The following is a 17,611-nucleotide window of genomic DNA, read 5'->3' as shown; positions in this document are numbered from 1 at the left end:
TGGTGAGTCAGCAGGCAGGATTTAAAACAATAGCAACACAAGCAAGTCATGCTGCAATTTTAACTTTAGCTGATACTATATTGTGAATCACCAAGGAAAATGCTTTTTGCTTTTACTCTCAATGCTGAAAAATTCACTGCAAGTTTTACAAAGTGTTTCGTAATGTATTTAGGTCATAGTCTCTGCAAAAGCATTTCAGTCCTTACTTGGTATAAAAAAAAGTGGCCAGCTGTTTCACAAGTGTAAGAAACATCTCCTGGGACTCCAAGACTCTCTTGTAATCGCCCAACTTCTCGCAGAAGTTCAAGTCTTCGAGCCAGCACATAATTAACTCTTCCATATCTATAAAATGGATTACATAAAACATAATATTTATTAAACTCAGAATAGTATCTAAGTATCGAAATGAGAGACCACAAAAATCCCCAGCACCCTGCCAAAAACCCCCACAACTACAACCCTGTTCCAAAACCTAAGAATTTGCTCCATGCTGAGCATTTCTATCAGTTTAACCTTAACAATTCACAAAGCCAAGCTTATGAGAAATAAAGTTCTCACAGTAGTGCAGCCCAACTTCAAATACATTCCTCAACCTTTTCTCCGCCCTCTTAAACTGCCAGAACCCATAGTGCTTGCAGAAATATCCCACAGGTCTGGAGTTATCTGGAGAAAGTGTGAAAATAGACAATGTAATGTCTTAAAGAAAACTCCTTTTAATGATGAACACTACAGTTCAAGGAATCTATTAAACTATGGATATTACCAAATAAGTATCTGCTTTGGCATCATTTCAATAAGATTTTGGCTATCAAATTTCTGGAATAATTTGACTATGTCAAAGCATTCAATTTAAAAGAAAAAAATCACAAGGTATTTATGTTGCTAAATACTGAACTATGTATATGTGGGTAGCTTCTAGTGACTATATATAATTTTTACTACAGCTTTTGAAGTCAAAGTATTGCTATGATAATCCAGTACTGGGCAGTTCAGATATTTCCAGTGCACGACCATTATACCCTGCTTACATTTATGAATGTGTGTAATCCTACTGACGTCAATTGGCCTAATGCACGACAAACATAAAAATATTTAAAAGAACAGGTTCTTAAGTCATCGTACTGATACAGAGTTGATAGCTTTCCTCATGTTATGTATACTTCAAAATGTGCTATCAATGAAATAAGCAACTTTGAGATTAAGCAGTACCTGAAGAATTCAAAGCAGAAATTATAATTTCATGTTTATTAATGCAAAAATCACTACGACAGTAGAAGTGATACCATGCTTCTACAAAAAAAATTGTAACTCCAAGAATCTGCCTTAGTATTCTAATTTCTCTCACAGATTAATTGTATGAAAGGTATGAGGGTCCAAAAAATATAATTATCTATTATTCAAGCAGTTGAGTTTGTGAACAAGCAACTGACTGATTCTTCCTGTAGATGCTTAAGGGAGCACAGCTTCTGTACAGAATAAGAACCAAAATTACTAAACCTTGTACTGAAAAATAGTGCACTCTGTGTTACTGGGATTCAATAATATGAGAAGGGTAAAACTTGTGCAACACAGCTCCTTTGCACTGGAGGTAGAGTGAATTCAACAGAGACATCTTACTGCCATGTTTATACAAGTGAGTTTATCATTAGCATCTCCTTTCTCACCTGCTAAAATCTTTCTCTGTCTCTAATTCCTCTTCTCCGTGACCCAGACGCAGAAGGTGACGCTCATCAATGTCTAGAGCCATGATTTTTTCGAACAGCTGGTTCAAAGCCTAAAGATTGACAAGAACAGGAGAAAAGGTAGTTTTTAGAAAGTTCAGAGGCTCTTGCAGGGGAAAACTGAGGAATTACTCATAAGTAAAGTAGGAGATTATGCCTATTTCAGTATAAATGGAAGCCAAAACAAACAGAAGTTAATTTTGTTTTAACAAAACAAAGTTAATACTGAAACTCCTAATCTTGACAACAGGGAAATTAGCCCAACATCCTTTTATTTGCCTACTTTATATAACAATTACATTTGATTTGAAAATTTTAAAATTTAATTCTATCACATAGTTAACTTGGTTGATAAAGATACCAATTTACAAAACTGTCTCACAAATACCAATTTTTGTACGATGACATTAAACAATTTAACTTTCACTGTACATTACAGAATTATAATCTGGTACTGACTCTCAGGTACTGTCACCATTCCATTCTGGATAACTGAATTTTGCTTAACTAATGTTCTAGGTGTGCTACATCTTCTGCCTTAAACTTTTCAGTTATCTAGTGGCTTACTATCAACTAATTTGTGTATTTCAAAGGAGCAAGCTTGTAAGCACAGGACCATCAAGTTTTGAATATAAGAATAAACACACGCAAGCTCCACTTGCAGCTGCAAGTCATGTAAACACCTTAAAGTGCAGCATCAATGCATGGGTAATGTACCCTGCTGAGATACAGTTAATTTCCCAGGGTACGATTTCAAGCTAATGTCCTCATGAAAGTCTAGTCTGGTAAGAAGAGTCTTCTATCTGCCTCAAAGTATTTCCTTCTTTTTCTCCTCAACGGACATGTTCACAACACTTTCCCCCAACTCTAACCTGTCACTCTCCTGCAACCCTTTGCAGACTGGCCTGTATTATTCCAGGCTGTAACTCCTCACCAAAACGTTTCCCCCATCAACTGGTCTTTAATCTTACTTTGATGAAAAATTATGAAATGTTTTCCAATGGTATGTTCAGTTAAAGTAACTCATAATTGAGACAGGATAAGCTAATCAGGGAGACTGGGAAATAGTTGACCCTGGGTTTCCAAAAATATCATTCCAAATCAGATGCAGATTTTATAGAACCATAACATATGCTGAATTGGAAGGGACCCCAAGGATCATAAAGTCCAATTCCTGGCCTTGCACAGGACACCCCAAATGTCACACCCTGAGCACACCTGAGCCTGAGAGCATTTTCCAAATGCTTCTTGAACTCTTTCAGGCTAGTGCTGTGACCACTTCCCTGCGGAGCCTGTTCTATTGCCCAGCCATCCTCTGGATGAAGAATCTTTTTCTAACATCCAACCTAAACCTCCCCTGGCACAACTTCAGGCCATTCCCTCAGGTTCTGCCACTGAGCACCACAGAGAAGAGATCAGTGCCTGTCCCTCCTCTTTCCCTCTTGAAGAAGTTGTAGACCACAATGAGGTCTCCCTCTCTGCTCAGTCTCCTCTACTCCAGGATGAACACACCAAGTGACCTCAGCTGCTCCTCATATGGCTGCCCCTCAAGGTCCCACAGCATCTTTGTTGCCCTCCTTTCAACAGTCTCTTAGCTTTATGTTTCTTGTATATTGTTGTGCCCAAAACTACACACAGCACTCAAGGTGAGACTGCACCAATGCAGAATACAGTGGGAAAATAGTGAGACTCTTAAAAACATTATTATTATTATTATTGTTTCTTATTTTACATATGCTTGAGAAATAGCAGACAGACTCCATCTCTTATGAATGGGAAGCAAATATTCAGCTGAAGAGACCTTCTCTTAGAAGCATAAAGCACAGAGCAACCACTGTCTGAGAAAGCTAATTAGCAAGAATCTGGCATGCATTGTGCAATGCATGTGCAACTACAAGAACTAAGCAGAGATTTTTTTTCAAAATACTTTCTTATTTTTGATCTCCAACCAATTAAATACATTGAAAACTTCAGACAAGTCGTTTAGAACCACACACTTGAAATTCAAAAAATTTAATTTTGCATTACAAAACCAGCAAAACTGCACACAAGCTGACTCACTGTTAGGAGACAAATTCCATTCCCAAACTACTGATCTCAATATCTACTGCTCTTATACATTGTAATCACAGGAAAATTCCACACATGATTGACACTTCACCTGATTAGAGTGGGTAACTATTAAAGTTCGTTGTTCTGGGAAATTATGATAAAGATTGGATATTATCTGGACTGCTACATCCGTTTTTCCAGTACCAGGTGGACCCACTACCTAAAATCAAACACACACAAACAAAAAATAAAATCAATCAATACACAGTTTATCAGAATACTTTGCAATAAAAAAACCAGAGTCAGCTGGGGAAGAAAAAATCCACAACCATCTCACAAGACACTGACATTACACATTGCTTCCTGGCTTTGGTGAAATTTCTGACCAAATACAACATAATATAAATGACTCCTTCAGACTATTTTGGCAGATTCCTGACTAAAAGGAATATGCTAATCCAGCACAGGAAGTACTAATATGAAAATAGACATCCTCAGAGAAAAAAGGTTGTTTAGCCTCAGAACAGGCTAAATGGGAGGGAAATAGTGAAAAGAGAATCAAGACACACAATGGAAAAAGAATAAGGTGAAACAGAAATAAAGAACAGGAAAAATAAGAAGAGAGTTCAATCCTTCTATTTACTCTGAAATCTACAATTGATGATACAAACATATAATAACATTTAACGTTTTCATAGTCTCAATTCCACAAACACACCAAAACCGACACCTCAGACATTTTAAAGGTATCCAAGTATTATGAAACATCTCAAATAATTTGTTCAGGATTAAGAAGTACAGAATACCAGTTTTCATGAGCATCTACACATAAAACTACACATTGCTATAAAATCATTCCTGCTTTATTTAAAGACTCTCCAACCACTGCAAAGCAAATTCAGTTGCTGTGGAAAGCCTTCAGCCACCGAAACACAGGATACAGAGATATGTGTTGCCATATGATTTTGTGAGGATTGGAGGAAGTTGAACCTTCAAATGTTAATTTTTCGTATCTTTAAACTATTAATAGACATTATCTCAGCAAGGCTACAGAAAGGGGCCTTACTAGTATTTCACTGAATGTACCTAAGGCCAGAATTAAATAAGTAAGAGTACAGAATCCTTAGAAACATTCTTATCGTACTTAAAAACATTCTTACCATAGTTAGTCCAGGCTGCATTCCTGCACGGATGGCTTCAATCTGAGTATGGGTAAATTGAATAGTATTGCTGTAACAAAAAAAAAAAAAAAAGATCAGATAATTGATAGATTTTGCCAACAGTTTTGATAGAAGCCATTGTTTTAACAAAGTTAATATATATATTATATAAACATATATAACATATATAAACATTATAACTGTTTATATCTTTCCCAAACTACACACTTGCAAACTTTTGTACAATTAAATCAGCATTACAGCTAGCTTTTTTGTAGATACAACTGCCTCGTAATTTCTAAGCAAGACAGTAAATCACATTGTTCATGTGACAACAAACTCATTCCATCTAAAAGACTGTCTTTAGTTATTATTTGCAGAGAATGTTGTAAAATTATTTAGGTATTATTTTCCTAATATTCAAATTGCTGAGACAAAAAACACTAGAAGACAATATTTCTCATTGTTTTCAAGGGACTTTTTTAACAGATGGGTGACAACAGAGTATTTTGATTTAAATATAAAACAAACCAGTCTCATTTCTGAAAATGAACTGCTATGCATGCGATATCGTATCAAGATAAGTTCCCGCCCATTTTTTACCGTTTTGGTTGATTATATGGATATGGTCCCCTGTTTGGAATAACATGAGGCTCTACAATCAGTGTTTTAGCTTCTTCACGGTTTTCTTCACTTCCATCCTCTTTTCTTTTCGTTCCTTTACCTCCCTTCATTGGGAAAGTTATCCTGTAACACATAATTTAAGGTTACAGTTCAACATGTTCACTACAACACAGACTTACAACTACCATCAGATAGACAACTACTATCACAAGAAGGTGATAGAGATAGATTTTTTCTCACCATTAAGACAAACTTTCATACAACAGGGAAACAAGTTCTACAAATGTTTTAAGGAGAAAAAAGAAAATAAATGACAAATAAATTGATGAAGCTAATTAAATAAAAAGTATGTCAAACATACAAAAGCACTCTTTGTAACTGGAAAAGCCAGGAGCAGTACTGACAGACAGGTGGAAAAACACTGAAAACAAGAAGTTCATAAATAAAGATGGAAAGGACAGGAGAAAAGTTATCATAGAACATAAGCTGTGTCAGTATTCTAAACTATTCCAAGGTTAAGACTTTATCCTCCCATTTCAATTTTTTTACAGCCTTCTATATATATTAGTAAGCTTCCCTAATTCAAAAACAAATTAAAGGTGAAGGAATCCCAATGCCTATCCAAATATCTCAAGACAAAAATGCAGATACCTCTAACAGTAATAACCTCTTACAAGACAAATGTAGCAGTAGGAAGAGCAACAGCTCTTCATAAAGAGCAGTATCTCTCTTCGTATAGGAACTGAAACTGAACAGTAGGTCATTGAGGAAACCTGTGTGTGGGATCTAATACCTTCAGACTATTTTTATATCATTATACAGTGTTAGTGCCTTCTCCACACAAATTCTCCATGCGGTGTTTCCAAAAACAGCTTGGGAAATTACCTCCCTGCTTTTCAAGATTCAATTTAGCCATGATAAAAGCTGACTAGTTCAGGGGAAAGGCATTCTTCCCCCCACAGATTTATTCCTTCACAAGGAAAAGATGTAGTTTCTTCAGCTGAAGGAACTGTTCTCCTATATTATGCACTGTGAATGTCACTTTTCAAAACTCAAGTAAGTGCATCAGAGGGACAGAATTGTCAAGTCTAAAAATGCTGGAGAACAGCACCACTGAAACAAAAAGAGTAAATCTCATTTAGCTGCCAAGAAGGTAGGCATACTATTTCAGAAAGCATTTATGAAAATAAGCAGTATGGGATTTCAGACTTAATCCTTTGTGTTGATTGAATGGTGTTTCCAAAAGCTCAAATTTTAATTGATGTTGAAATTGCTGTTCTTAGCTTGTTGTAACGAGACATGAATAAAAACTATACGATTAAAATTCTCTAGGCTGATCTTGAGGAGTCTAGATAATGCAGAAGTCAGTATTGTGTGTCTTCATTCTATCTCATACTTTTGTTTTTTCCATATATTGTGTAGAATGATCTACAAGCAGTGCTCTGATGCATTTTTGTACAGAGTAGAACAGAAGCTGGTCCTGGGTCTAACTGTTGTACAGTTAACTCTATCATGTAATTCTCTAAATCTTAACATATCTCCTCCTTGTCTTAAAAGAAGGAGCATCTCCCTTCAAGCCCTGAACATAATTCCACCTAAAAACACATTTCAGCAAGAATATCAGACCAGAAGTACTTGAAATATTGAGATCACCTGAAGGGGGGTACATGCAGATCTGGATTGTCAACAGTGACTTTAACATTGTACCCAGGAAAGCTAGCTTTTAAGTGATCAATGGACAGGAAAGTGTCATTAAAATCCAGAGTTGCAATCTGATTTGGCATTTTTGAATAGTGTGCACTACTTGGGTCTCCATAGCCAAGAATGATGTCATGCAGCCAGTCAGGAACCACACAATCTGTGTTCATCAAATTCCTAATAGTCTCCAGAAGAGCCTGTAAACAAATAAAAACAGAAAAAATAGGAGTGAAGAGACTGACATTCTAACAAGTAAAAATCATACCAAAGATCAATCAAATCTGTTTTAAAATGACAGAATGTAACTCTTTAACTGACGGTGTTTGGTTGGATTGAGTCACTATACAGACAGGGTACATATGCAATGAAACACCAGTTTCAAAGCACAGAATTCTCAAACTAAGAGCTAGTAAAGATGACCATAATCATCAGTGACGTTCTCATTCCAGAACACTGACAGCAGGGGGAAAACATATAGAAGACCCTCATGCAGTTTAAGGTTTCCTCTCACATGCCTATAAATTTCATCCCTGCAGTCAGCTTAAGCTTCCCTTCAAGCATTTGTTGTTCACCCACAATTTAATTTACCTAATAATCTGTGATTATGTAAGTTTTGTCTCCTTTCTCCTCTTGTGAAAACACCAATGCTCCAGACCCCAGACTTGCACAGAGGGTGTGCTTTTTAACTATGAGGTAGCTGAACTTTACCCTTCCTGTTAAAGGGCTACTTTAGTGGCAAATCTTGAAGAAACATCTCACTTGAAACTTGGCATTGGACACCATGTATCTGCTCCTCAGGGGCAGCAGGACCACAGGATACCAGACTTACACTGATTTCCAGATCCTCCAACTTGCCATGCCACCAAACACGGACACAAATGAATGGCAAACAGCACATCAGCCATCCATACCAGAATATAAATCAGAACCTCCAAATGCCAATCTTGCAAAAGAACAGTCCGTCAAATCGAAGTACAGAATTTAGTCTACATTTACATATCCATCTCCAAAGGGTAGGATTTTCGTTTCTTGGTTGTGTTGTGTCATTCAAGGAGTCAAGTGGTGTGACCACCATCCCCACTTAGTCAACCTCTATTAAGGTCCTGATTCTTCTCCACTACTCAGCGTGGGTGAGACCACATCTGGAGTGCTGTGTCCAGTGCTGGGCTCCTCAGGACAAGAGACACAGACATACTGGAATGAATTCAGAGCCACTAAGATGATTAAGGGATTGGAGAATCTGCTGTATGAGAAGCTGAGAGAGCTGGGATTGTTTAGCCTCAAGAATACAAAAGTCAAGGAGCATTGGAGAATTTGATTGATTTTGTATAAAAAAACCATAACGGAGGAAGCAAGGTCAGTGGAATAAGAGTCCACTCAGTAGTGAGTGCCCTGTGAAAGAACAAGGGGCAATGGGCACAAATTGAGATATGGCAAATTCCACCCAAATACACCAAAGTCTTTTTACTGTAGTGATAATGCAACACCAGAACAGGTTGTCTAGACTGGTTATGTAGTCTCCATCACTGGACATATCCAATGCCAACTGCATAGCTACAAGATCTTGAGCAACTTGCTATAGCTGACTCTGCTTTAAACAGGACTTGGCCTAGATCATCTCCAAAGGTCCCTCAACTATTCTCTGAATCTTTTCCTTCCAATCACAATCATGCTGTGGATTCTATGAACCTACCTGTAAAGCTACCAAATCGAAGGCATCTGAGCACTTCTGAAGTGTGAAGGTCCTGCTACTTAATTACTTCATATATGGATGGAAAAGTCAAATATTAACTAGGAATTTATGTATTTTTATTGCAAATATAGAACAAGTACGTCTGGCTCAAACATATATTAAGCACAGCATAATATGTCTGTGCTAAGGAAAGCACAAAGAAATCAGACAGTGTCACATTTTCAGGTAGTATTTCTAAACTTAGTGATCAGTTTCTAAGAGGAAGCAAGAAATACATTCCTAACAGCTAATGTGCTGCTTCTACATCACAAAAAACTTTGCTTCAGCTTTTCAAAAAGTAATTTCTATGCATGTAAAAATAGTAAGATTCATTCTTGTAAGTTCTTGCAAGAACTAACACCGCTGACCAACTGTATGTAGTGACACAGTGCTGACATCTCCAGCAAACACATTGTATTTGCACTGTCTCTGCTGTCTCATCTGCTTAATTTACAAGGACTGCACAAGACTTCTCTTGTCTTCTCTCCTACAAACTCAGCTTTATAAACTTCAAGCTGCCTTCTATCTGCTGCATATACTGTCTACACTAATCACGGCATCATCTTGTTTTCTTTTCTCCAGCTGAAGTTAGAAGGGTTTGCAAATGACATGGAATGCATGCACCTAAACTGGTAGCAATGTGATAAATGTGGAAATACCTTAGACTGTCTTGAAAAATTAATGTACGAGAGTTTAGCAAATGCCAGCACAGAATGGCTTGCATTGGGATTTGCCTGTAAATTAGCTGCAAGAAGACAGTACAAATGTGAAAGCTACACTTAAGCATACTCTACAGAACTTTCCCTCTCACTACACAAGAACGCACATACATGTGAATGAAAAAACATGTCTTCATGCTTGTACACCAGGAGACTTTGACAGAGGGCATTTGTATTTATGATGTGAAAGGAACCTGCCACAGACACACAACATAAATAATCAGTTCTGGTGGTTCTTTTGAATGCATTTATAAAGGATTTGCTATGAAAGTATTTTCAATATACCAACCCACAGGCGGATGGTACCACAATGGTCTATGCAGGGTGCAAGCTACCGCTTTGCACCAGAGGTATCTTTCTAGACACAGAAAGAAAAAAAAGTCCAAGTCTTCTGGCCTACCTCGTTGTCCACCTACACAGAACTTGCTACAGAATCCTTTAAAATGAAAATCTCTTCAATTATGCAGTGCACGATTTGAAGGCACCAAAAGAAATGTAGTTTTTCATTTATGTTGCATTTTCATAATGGAAAACTCAAGGAACATTAATGATTCAGGGGTCTAAAAAGCAAAGAAACTGAGTAAGAAATATTTTTAGGTGTACAAAATTATGCACCCTCACAGGGAAAAAGGCCTACAGCACCTTGTGCTGCAGTAATAATTTGCCCAGCAGGGTCAAGGGAAGGGGCCCCTTCCTTTCTGCTCTGCACTGTTGATGCTGAATCATGGTGGTTTTGGCTGATAGGAACCTTTAAAGCTCATCTAATCCACCCCCCCTCCAATGAGCAGGGCCATCTTCAACCAGACCAGGTTTCTCAGAGCCCTGTCCAACCTGAGCTCAAAAATTTCCAGGAATGGGGTATCTACCACCTCTCTGGGCAACCTGTTCCAGCATTTCACCACCCTCATAATAAAAAATTTCTTGTATCTGGTCTATATCTACTGTCTTTTTGTTTATCATCACTATCATCACTGTATCATCACTGTATCACCAGTATTAGAAAGCATGTCCTCATCTTTCTTATAAGCCCCCTTACTGAAAGTGTGCAGTCAGATTTCCCTGAAACCTTCTCTTCTCCAGACTAAGCAACTCCAACTCTCTCAGGCTTTCACCTTAGGAAAGGTACTCCATCCCTCTATCATCTTCCTGTCATCCCTCTGGACTTGCTCCAACAGGTCCTTCTTGTGTAGGGGAGCCCAGACTGGATGCAGGGTAAGGGAAGGTCTTAGCAGAGCAGAGGGGAAGAAGCATCTCCCGTGACCTGCTGGCCACCTTGCTTTTGATGCAGATCAGTATGCAGCTGGATTTCTGGACTGTGAGTGCACACTGTTGGCTCCTATCAAGCTTATCATCTACCAGTATCTCCAAGTGTTTCTCAGCAGAGCTGCTCTGGATCTGACACACTCCAATGCTCAATAAGAAATTGATCCAGTGACCCTCCCAAAAGCAAACAGGCTCCTCTGATTTTCAAATTTTGACTGGTTATTCCTTTTCTTATAGTTCCCTACTACTTTAGGTAACAAAAACATTCCACATATTCCCTTAATCCAAAAGTCCAAATCTGTAGGCTTCCTGTTGGAAGACTGAAATGATAAACTAATGTTTTATTACATACTCAAGCAAAGTAGCAGTGTTCTGATTTTCTGTGTAAGAGCTATCTGCAGGGGAAAGTTATTACCAACTGACATACTCTAGCTTCCTGCAGGGAAACCTTGCCACCTAAAAAGCCTAACTATATTCAGCTAAAATAAAAAAGTCTCAGTACTGACAGCATATTCTGACACACTCTTACCTAAGAGCTAAGGAGCAAGTACCTTACCTTGAAATTGTTTTCTTTTGGTTTTCTCCTCATTATTATATTGAATGTCTCATAGACATCTTCCGCTCCATTTTGGATTGTATTGGTCATGTCCTGCTGATACTGGTTTGGGTCCAGAAATACTCTGTATGTTCTGCAATCACCTTTAAGTCTTGGTTTTGGTTCAGGTCCTGCCCGTAATGATACAGTAAGATTAGAACTGGACTCAGTGCTAGAAGCAAATTATCATTCAAATAAGTGACCCATAATTGTTCTTTAAATGGAATTTAAACAAATTCATATAATGAAGCTAATTTCTGCATAGCAATATAAATATTTCCATTGCATGATTCGAATAGTTTTTGAATAGAATCTATTTTACTCCTTAACCCAACATACTGGATTTATTTAATTAATCTATCTACATCAGATTTTACCAGAGGAAACTAGTTGAGCTTTCTCAGGCTGCTTATGGAATTGGTTTGTTTTTTCCCAAGTATGTAACTAATTCAATGAGCATTCTTTAAAAGAGAGGAAAATTATCAATTAGGCTGTTAAAAATAAAAAATGGAGAGAGAAAAAAAAGATGGATCTTTTGAACAAGTTTTGGCATATCATACCTTCTTCAATAACACGCCCTTTCTCGTCCAACATGCCCTGAATTTCACAGCCTCTAACATACACCAGGCCAGTCTGCTCAACGAAAGGCTGTCGCCTGTCAAACTTGGTGCCGTAAGGTTGCATGGGACGCACCGTAATCAAGAAGCAGACATCATGCTTACGCAGACCTGATCCCCAAAAGGAACAGTCAGTGATTGAACGCCATTTTCTTTACTAATTCCTTAACATATATACAAAAGAATGCACTAAAATTTATTTTAAAGAAAATCCCACATATATATAGAGTGTATACGTATGTGTAGAGTATATTTGTTTTGCTTCAAAATATGCCTTGAACTTAAAGAATATAAAACCATAGGCCACTGTGATACAATACATGTAAAAAGTAGAAGTTTAATACTTTTTTTCATAAAAACAAACATTATTTCAAGATTAGTCTTCCAATAATCTTACTCCAGTTACATAACCTAGTTATTTTCAATCATCTCTAAAGAAGTGTGGCATTAATCTCTTACTCTCATTGCTTGCCTCTTGACAAACCTTTCTTTACAAGTGCAGTGCCTAGAACTGGGCACAAAATCCTAAACCAAGTTACTTTAGTTATCTACTTATCAGAGTAAAAGGTCACTTAACCAAGTTACTTGCTTACTGCTACATTCCAGTTTATAAATTCCAATATAACTTGAGGTTTTTTTCTTTTTCCCTCAGCACTAACACAGTATTGGGGAATCACATTCAGTTGTGAGCAATGATGACCTCCAGTATTTCCATTCTGCAGAGGTACTGCCTGGGAAGTTATTCCTCCAACATGCACCTGTACAGTGACTTGTTCTTGCTTAATAATCATCCCTGTTGAGCTACATCCTACTTTTAAAATGCCGTTTCTCCAATTCATTAACATAATTCTCAACATTAGACCTTCTCTCCAGTGTAACTCCAGAGTCTCAGAGCTCTAAGATGCCTTCCAAGTTCAGAAAACATGCTGTATTTTTCATGAGACAAATAATTCCTCATTAAGCACCAGATATTACTCAACAGAAAGCAGTTTCATCCCATTACGTCAGGCAATGATTCATTAATTCTTCATCTCAGTTTTGATTTAGTTATAACATGATTTTTTATAAATCATAGAGACTATCTTAGCATTTAAAAAGCTAGGTGCACCACTATATAGATACTTTCAGTATAGTGAATTCTCAGCCATCCTCCTAGATTTTCTACTTTAACAAAAATCTACAGTCCCAAACTGGTATCTGCTCATTTATCATACAGTCCAGCTTTAGCATTTGTGCTACGTGACTTTTAATCACTTTACGCAGTTCCAGCACATTTATCAGGTTTCTCTAACAAAAGAGAAAGGAGTGACATTTACTGATAATACAAGTGCATGCTTCTATGTCACTTGCCAACACAGTCAACTCAAGTCCAAATCTCCAAACAAAGGAAGTGTTGCCTGTGGATATTTATAAGAAACAGTATTTGGTACAGTCAGCACTTCCATTCAATGTAACATTCAAACATACTGAAAACTACTGAAATGCACTGGCTTGAATTAAATAAAAATCTGTCCTCACCACTTGTGTATGACACATCACATTCCCCATACTTTTCAATATGACATTTTTAGCATACACATTATTTTAAATGCTAATTTAACTTTCCACAGTCCCTGTAAAGGACAGCAGTTTACAGCTGGTCACGAATGCCATCAGTTTGAAGTAATAAACATTCTGTTCCCAATGAATGTCTAAGTACTTTAATTATTTCAAACTTCACTTTATGAAAATATAAACTTCTTAAACTTGGAATTTGAGTAACTGGCTTCTAAACAGTGTAGTAGGATTGACAAATCTGTATCATGGATTAAAACCTCCTCTTCCTACATATAAGATTACATCAAAATATATTTTGAGGAGCACCTATTTTGAGCACTTTATTTCAAAGCATGTTAAGTACCTTCCCATTCATCTTTGATGTTATCTCGGACATTCAAATTAATTGTAACATCTGCTCTTACTCGCATGGGCCAGTTTTCACCAATGTTGGGCTTGGCCACCTCCACCACTGTGAAAGAGACAATGGGTTGTGCCATCCTAGCCCATCCACCAAAGACCACACCTCCATATTCTGACAACCTAAGAAATAAACCCCAAAGTTGTTAGTCATTCGCTAATAACAGATTCAATTATTTTTTAAACTGTGAAAAAATTTTCCACACAGAAAGTTTTAAGACAGAAGTAGAACTCTTAACTTTATGTCCTACTGAATTAGATTAATGTAATCCTGCATTTTGGATCAAAGCATAACATGAACTAACTTCTATTTCAAAAACAAAGGCAACTTATGCTAGCATTTATCAAAAAAACCCTCACAGAGACAGAAGATAAAGGAAAGGTACCAAAAAGCAACTACAGAGTATAAAAGATATCACACCAAATAAACCTTTTAAATCAAAAGAAGATTAAAATGTGGCAGACGGCAAATTCAAGAATACTCAGCAACATCTCCCACAAATAGAGGAGTTTGTGATGTTTGCATATTTTGTAACATCAGTCAAGGCTTAGTACTCATGGAAAATTAACTCATCCATCTTAACACAACAAAGGCTGTTAGCATCCATCATATTGCCTTGAATACACCTACAGGGACACATATCCACAAGCCCTTAAAATACCAACCCTTGGGATGGCAACACCTTTTGGAAGGAGTAAGTATAAACCACAGTATCCATGTAATTATTTTAAACATATTTGTTACTATGTATTTAGTACATACACAGTATCAGTTTTTGATTTTTAAATACACTTTGATTAGAAGTGAACCCACTGGTTTGCACCAGTTAATAAATATTACCATGGTTTCATCCTACTGACACTATCTTCGATGTCCTGTCTGATCTCATAGGTAGACTCCAGGCGGAAAAGATTGAAGTTCCTCAGAAGGTAGTCATGAAGAGTCAGGAACTGCAGATTCAACTTGGGGAGTGCAAGACAACCTAAAGGTTTAAGGGTAAAAGGAAAGAGGTATTTGAGGGATAAACAAAAAAAAAAAAAAAAAATTAATACACTGTTTCTATGAATTCATACATACATACACACTTTACTGCACAACTGCCATAGCTGTTATCCTTGGAGATTCTAAAAACTACCCATTTTATCAATACACACCTCTAAAAAGAAAGGTTCTCTCTAAAAGAACCTGTGCAAGATTGAAGGAATTTTCATCCTTCTACTAGCAGTAATACAGTGAACTACTTAAATATCAAATCCATCAATGTATTCAAACTATAATAAAATTAAAGTTAGTAAAATCAAATGCACAGGAAAGTAATGGTCTTTGTAAGTGCAACAATTAAGTTAGCATTTAATAATGATGAAAAAGGCTCATAAACTAATAAAAAACATGCAACATCCACCAATTCCCCTATTCACACAATTTATGTTTATTAGATGCCATGAAACACATTAATGTAGAAAAACGCTTTAAGCCAAGAAACCAAATTTTAACACATATCTCTGAAGTTTCTGTTACTGGTTTGTTTTTTAAAATTTTCCATAATTAAAATTCCTCTAAGTTATTCATCTTACATTACTGGACTACCGTTCTACTTTGATACCTATGTTTAACACCTGTAAAAGCACCCTGCTTTTGAAACTTGCAATATCATTGTTGAAACTTTTCTCTGGTATAGCTACTACATATTGACTTTCACATGCACTGAGATACAACAGCAGTGAAGAAAGGCAGCAGAACACAGTAACTTCTATTGTGGAAATCCTGCTGGATATAAAATACTTTAACATATTTCCCAACAGTAAGTAACAAATCCTGTCCTGTACAGCTAGTTATATTCACAAAGGGCAGAGTGTGAAGCAACACATCTTCAAGGCTCCACAATATTCACCAGAGTGATATTCTTCTTCCCTCATTTTCTAAAAGGAAATAGAAACAATACTCCCAACATCCTTGGGTTAAATTACTCTTACATAAATTTTAGACCAAACTTATTTAGTTACTTTTAAGAAAACAAAAAAAAAACCCCATATGACAAACAAGACAAAAGCAACACTTTTTTGTTAGAAACCAGAACAGGAGAATACATGGAGATGAAAAAGAGAAAGTGTAAACTAAACTATGAGAAGCAAAATAGAAAAAAATACTTATAACAGTCTGACAGCAAAAGAAATATTTCACAACATCACCATCAATACCATAACTCCAAAAGCATTCACCACAGGAGGAAATGTTTCCACTAGGAATCAGTGTTACTTGACAAAATTACATTTCATCATTAACAAAATTTCTTTAATGCATTATTAAAAAGTCAAAATGATAAGCTGCTTTCCCCTCCTGCCCCCCTTCCCCTCCCCTCCCCACTGTAACCCATATTGCCATTAATATAATTGGCTAATCAAACATAACCACATAGCACACACAAGTCAACTTCCCAATATAGGATGAATGACAGCAGAGCTGCCCTGGCCTGCATTTAAAAACCTGAATGTTTAAAAGCATTAGAACTATGTGCCGTTCACTGAAACAAAAGAGAAAATTAAAAGAAAATACTTGGTTTATATAATAATTTCATAGAAATTACAGCAATCTCCCTGGTCCAGGGGTTTTTTGTTTTGGTTTGGGATTTTTTGGGGGTGGAAAGAAGGGCAGTCTCTTTTTCATTGTCTTTTGTTTTTTTAAGATTAAACCACATCAGCAGAAGAATCTGAATCAGCTTTTAAGAAACTGCATCATACTAAATACTTTTTTTCCTCTTTTGGGGCAGATCTCTAGGCGACACTTGTATCATATCTTGTTGAGAAAAAGGTCCTTTGTTGCCTATAACCCTCCCTTATCTAAAGGGAGTCCTATCTTTCTTCTCATTAATGTTTGTTTCACAGGGTATTTATCCAAAAAGACTTATTTATGCTAAGCAGATGAACTTACAGCTCATACCTGTGCAAAAAAAGCCCTTTAAATCAAATCTACATAGCGAAGAGAATGGAGTACTGGCTGCTAAAACCTGAAACAAACTTTATACTAGTCTTTGAAGACATACATTGTTATTGGAAATTGCTACATTCCAAATTTAATTTTTCACATTTCTAATGAAATTTCTCATGATCTACATTAAAGCAACAGTTTTTAAAAGTAGCTCAACAAAAATACATGTGCTGTTCAGTGCAAATCTTAAAATTACACGATTCCTGTCTGCAATACCAGCAGTTTGCTTCCTTGATCATGAGCACATTAGGCTCCTGTACTTTTACCTTGAAATAGAAGTAAGGTAAGTAGTGGTAATTTACTCCCATTACCACCTTTCCCCTCTTTTTAGAAAGGCTTTGTTGAACACACTTCAGCACAAAGCACAGACAACAGCTTTTCTGTTGCTGTTTCCAACCTTTTTCACCTTCCCTGCACCTCAGTCAGTAGTACAGCACATCTGTTATCCAGAAGCAAATAAACACCCTTGTGTAAAAATAAATTTTTGG

At 36.7% G+C, this 17,611-nt stretch overlaps 1 protein-coding gene across 1 annotated transcript in view; it reads right to left on the bottom strand.

Moving 5' to 3' along the window:
* Positions 1-17,611, bottom strand: part of AQR (aquarius intron-binding spliceosomal factor) — a 50,019-nt gene that overhangs the window by 16,261 nt on the left and 16,147 nt on the right. Inside the window, exons 16-25 of the mRNA XM_005520419.3 lie at positions 14,979-15,120; positions 14,082-14,260; positions 12,125-12,292; positions 11,526-11,695; positions 7,211-7,452; positions 5,537-5,680; positions 4,934-5,003; positions 3,883-3,993; positions 1,665-1,774; positions 207-342 (exon numbers count right to left, since the gene is read on the bottom strand). Coding sequence (XP_005520476.1) covers positions 207-342; positions 1,665-1,774; positions 3,883-3,993; positions 4,934-5,003; positions 5,537-5,680; positions 7,211-7,452; positions 11,526-11,695; positions 12,125-12,292; positions 14,082-14,260; positions 14,979-15,120 — 1,472 coding nt within the window. The remainder of the gene's footprint in view (positions 1-206; positions 343-1,664; positions 1,775-3,882; positions 3,994-4,933; positions 5,004-5,536; positions 5,681-7,210; positions 7,453-11,525; positions 11,696-12,124; positions 12,293-14,081; positions 14,261-14,978; positions 15,121-17,611) is intronic.

Source organism: Pseudopodoces humilis, chromosome 7 (genome assembly GCF_049639895.1).
Source record: "Pseudopodoces humilis isolate 2021_Gansu_Grassland_sample_001 chromosome 7, ASM4963989v1, whole genome shotgun sequence".
In the NCBI taxonomy this organism is placed as follows: Eukaryota; Metazoa; Chordata; class Aves; order Passeriformes; family Paridae; genus Pseudopodoces; species Pseudopodoces humilis.
The sequence above is the reverse complement of the archived record's forward strand: the minus strand, read 5'-3'. Positions and strand labels throughout refer to the sequence as shown.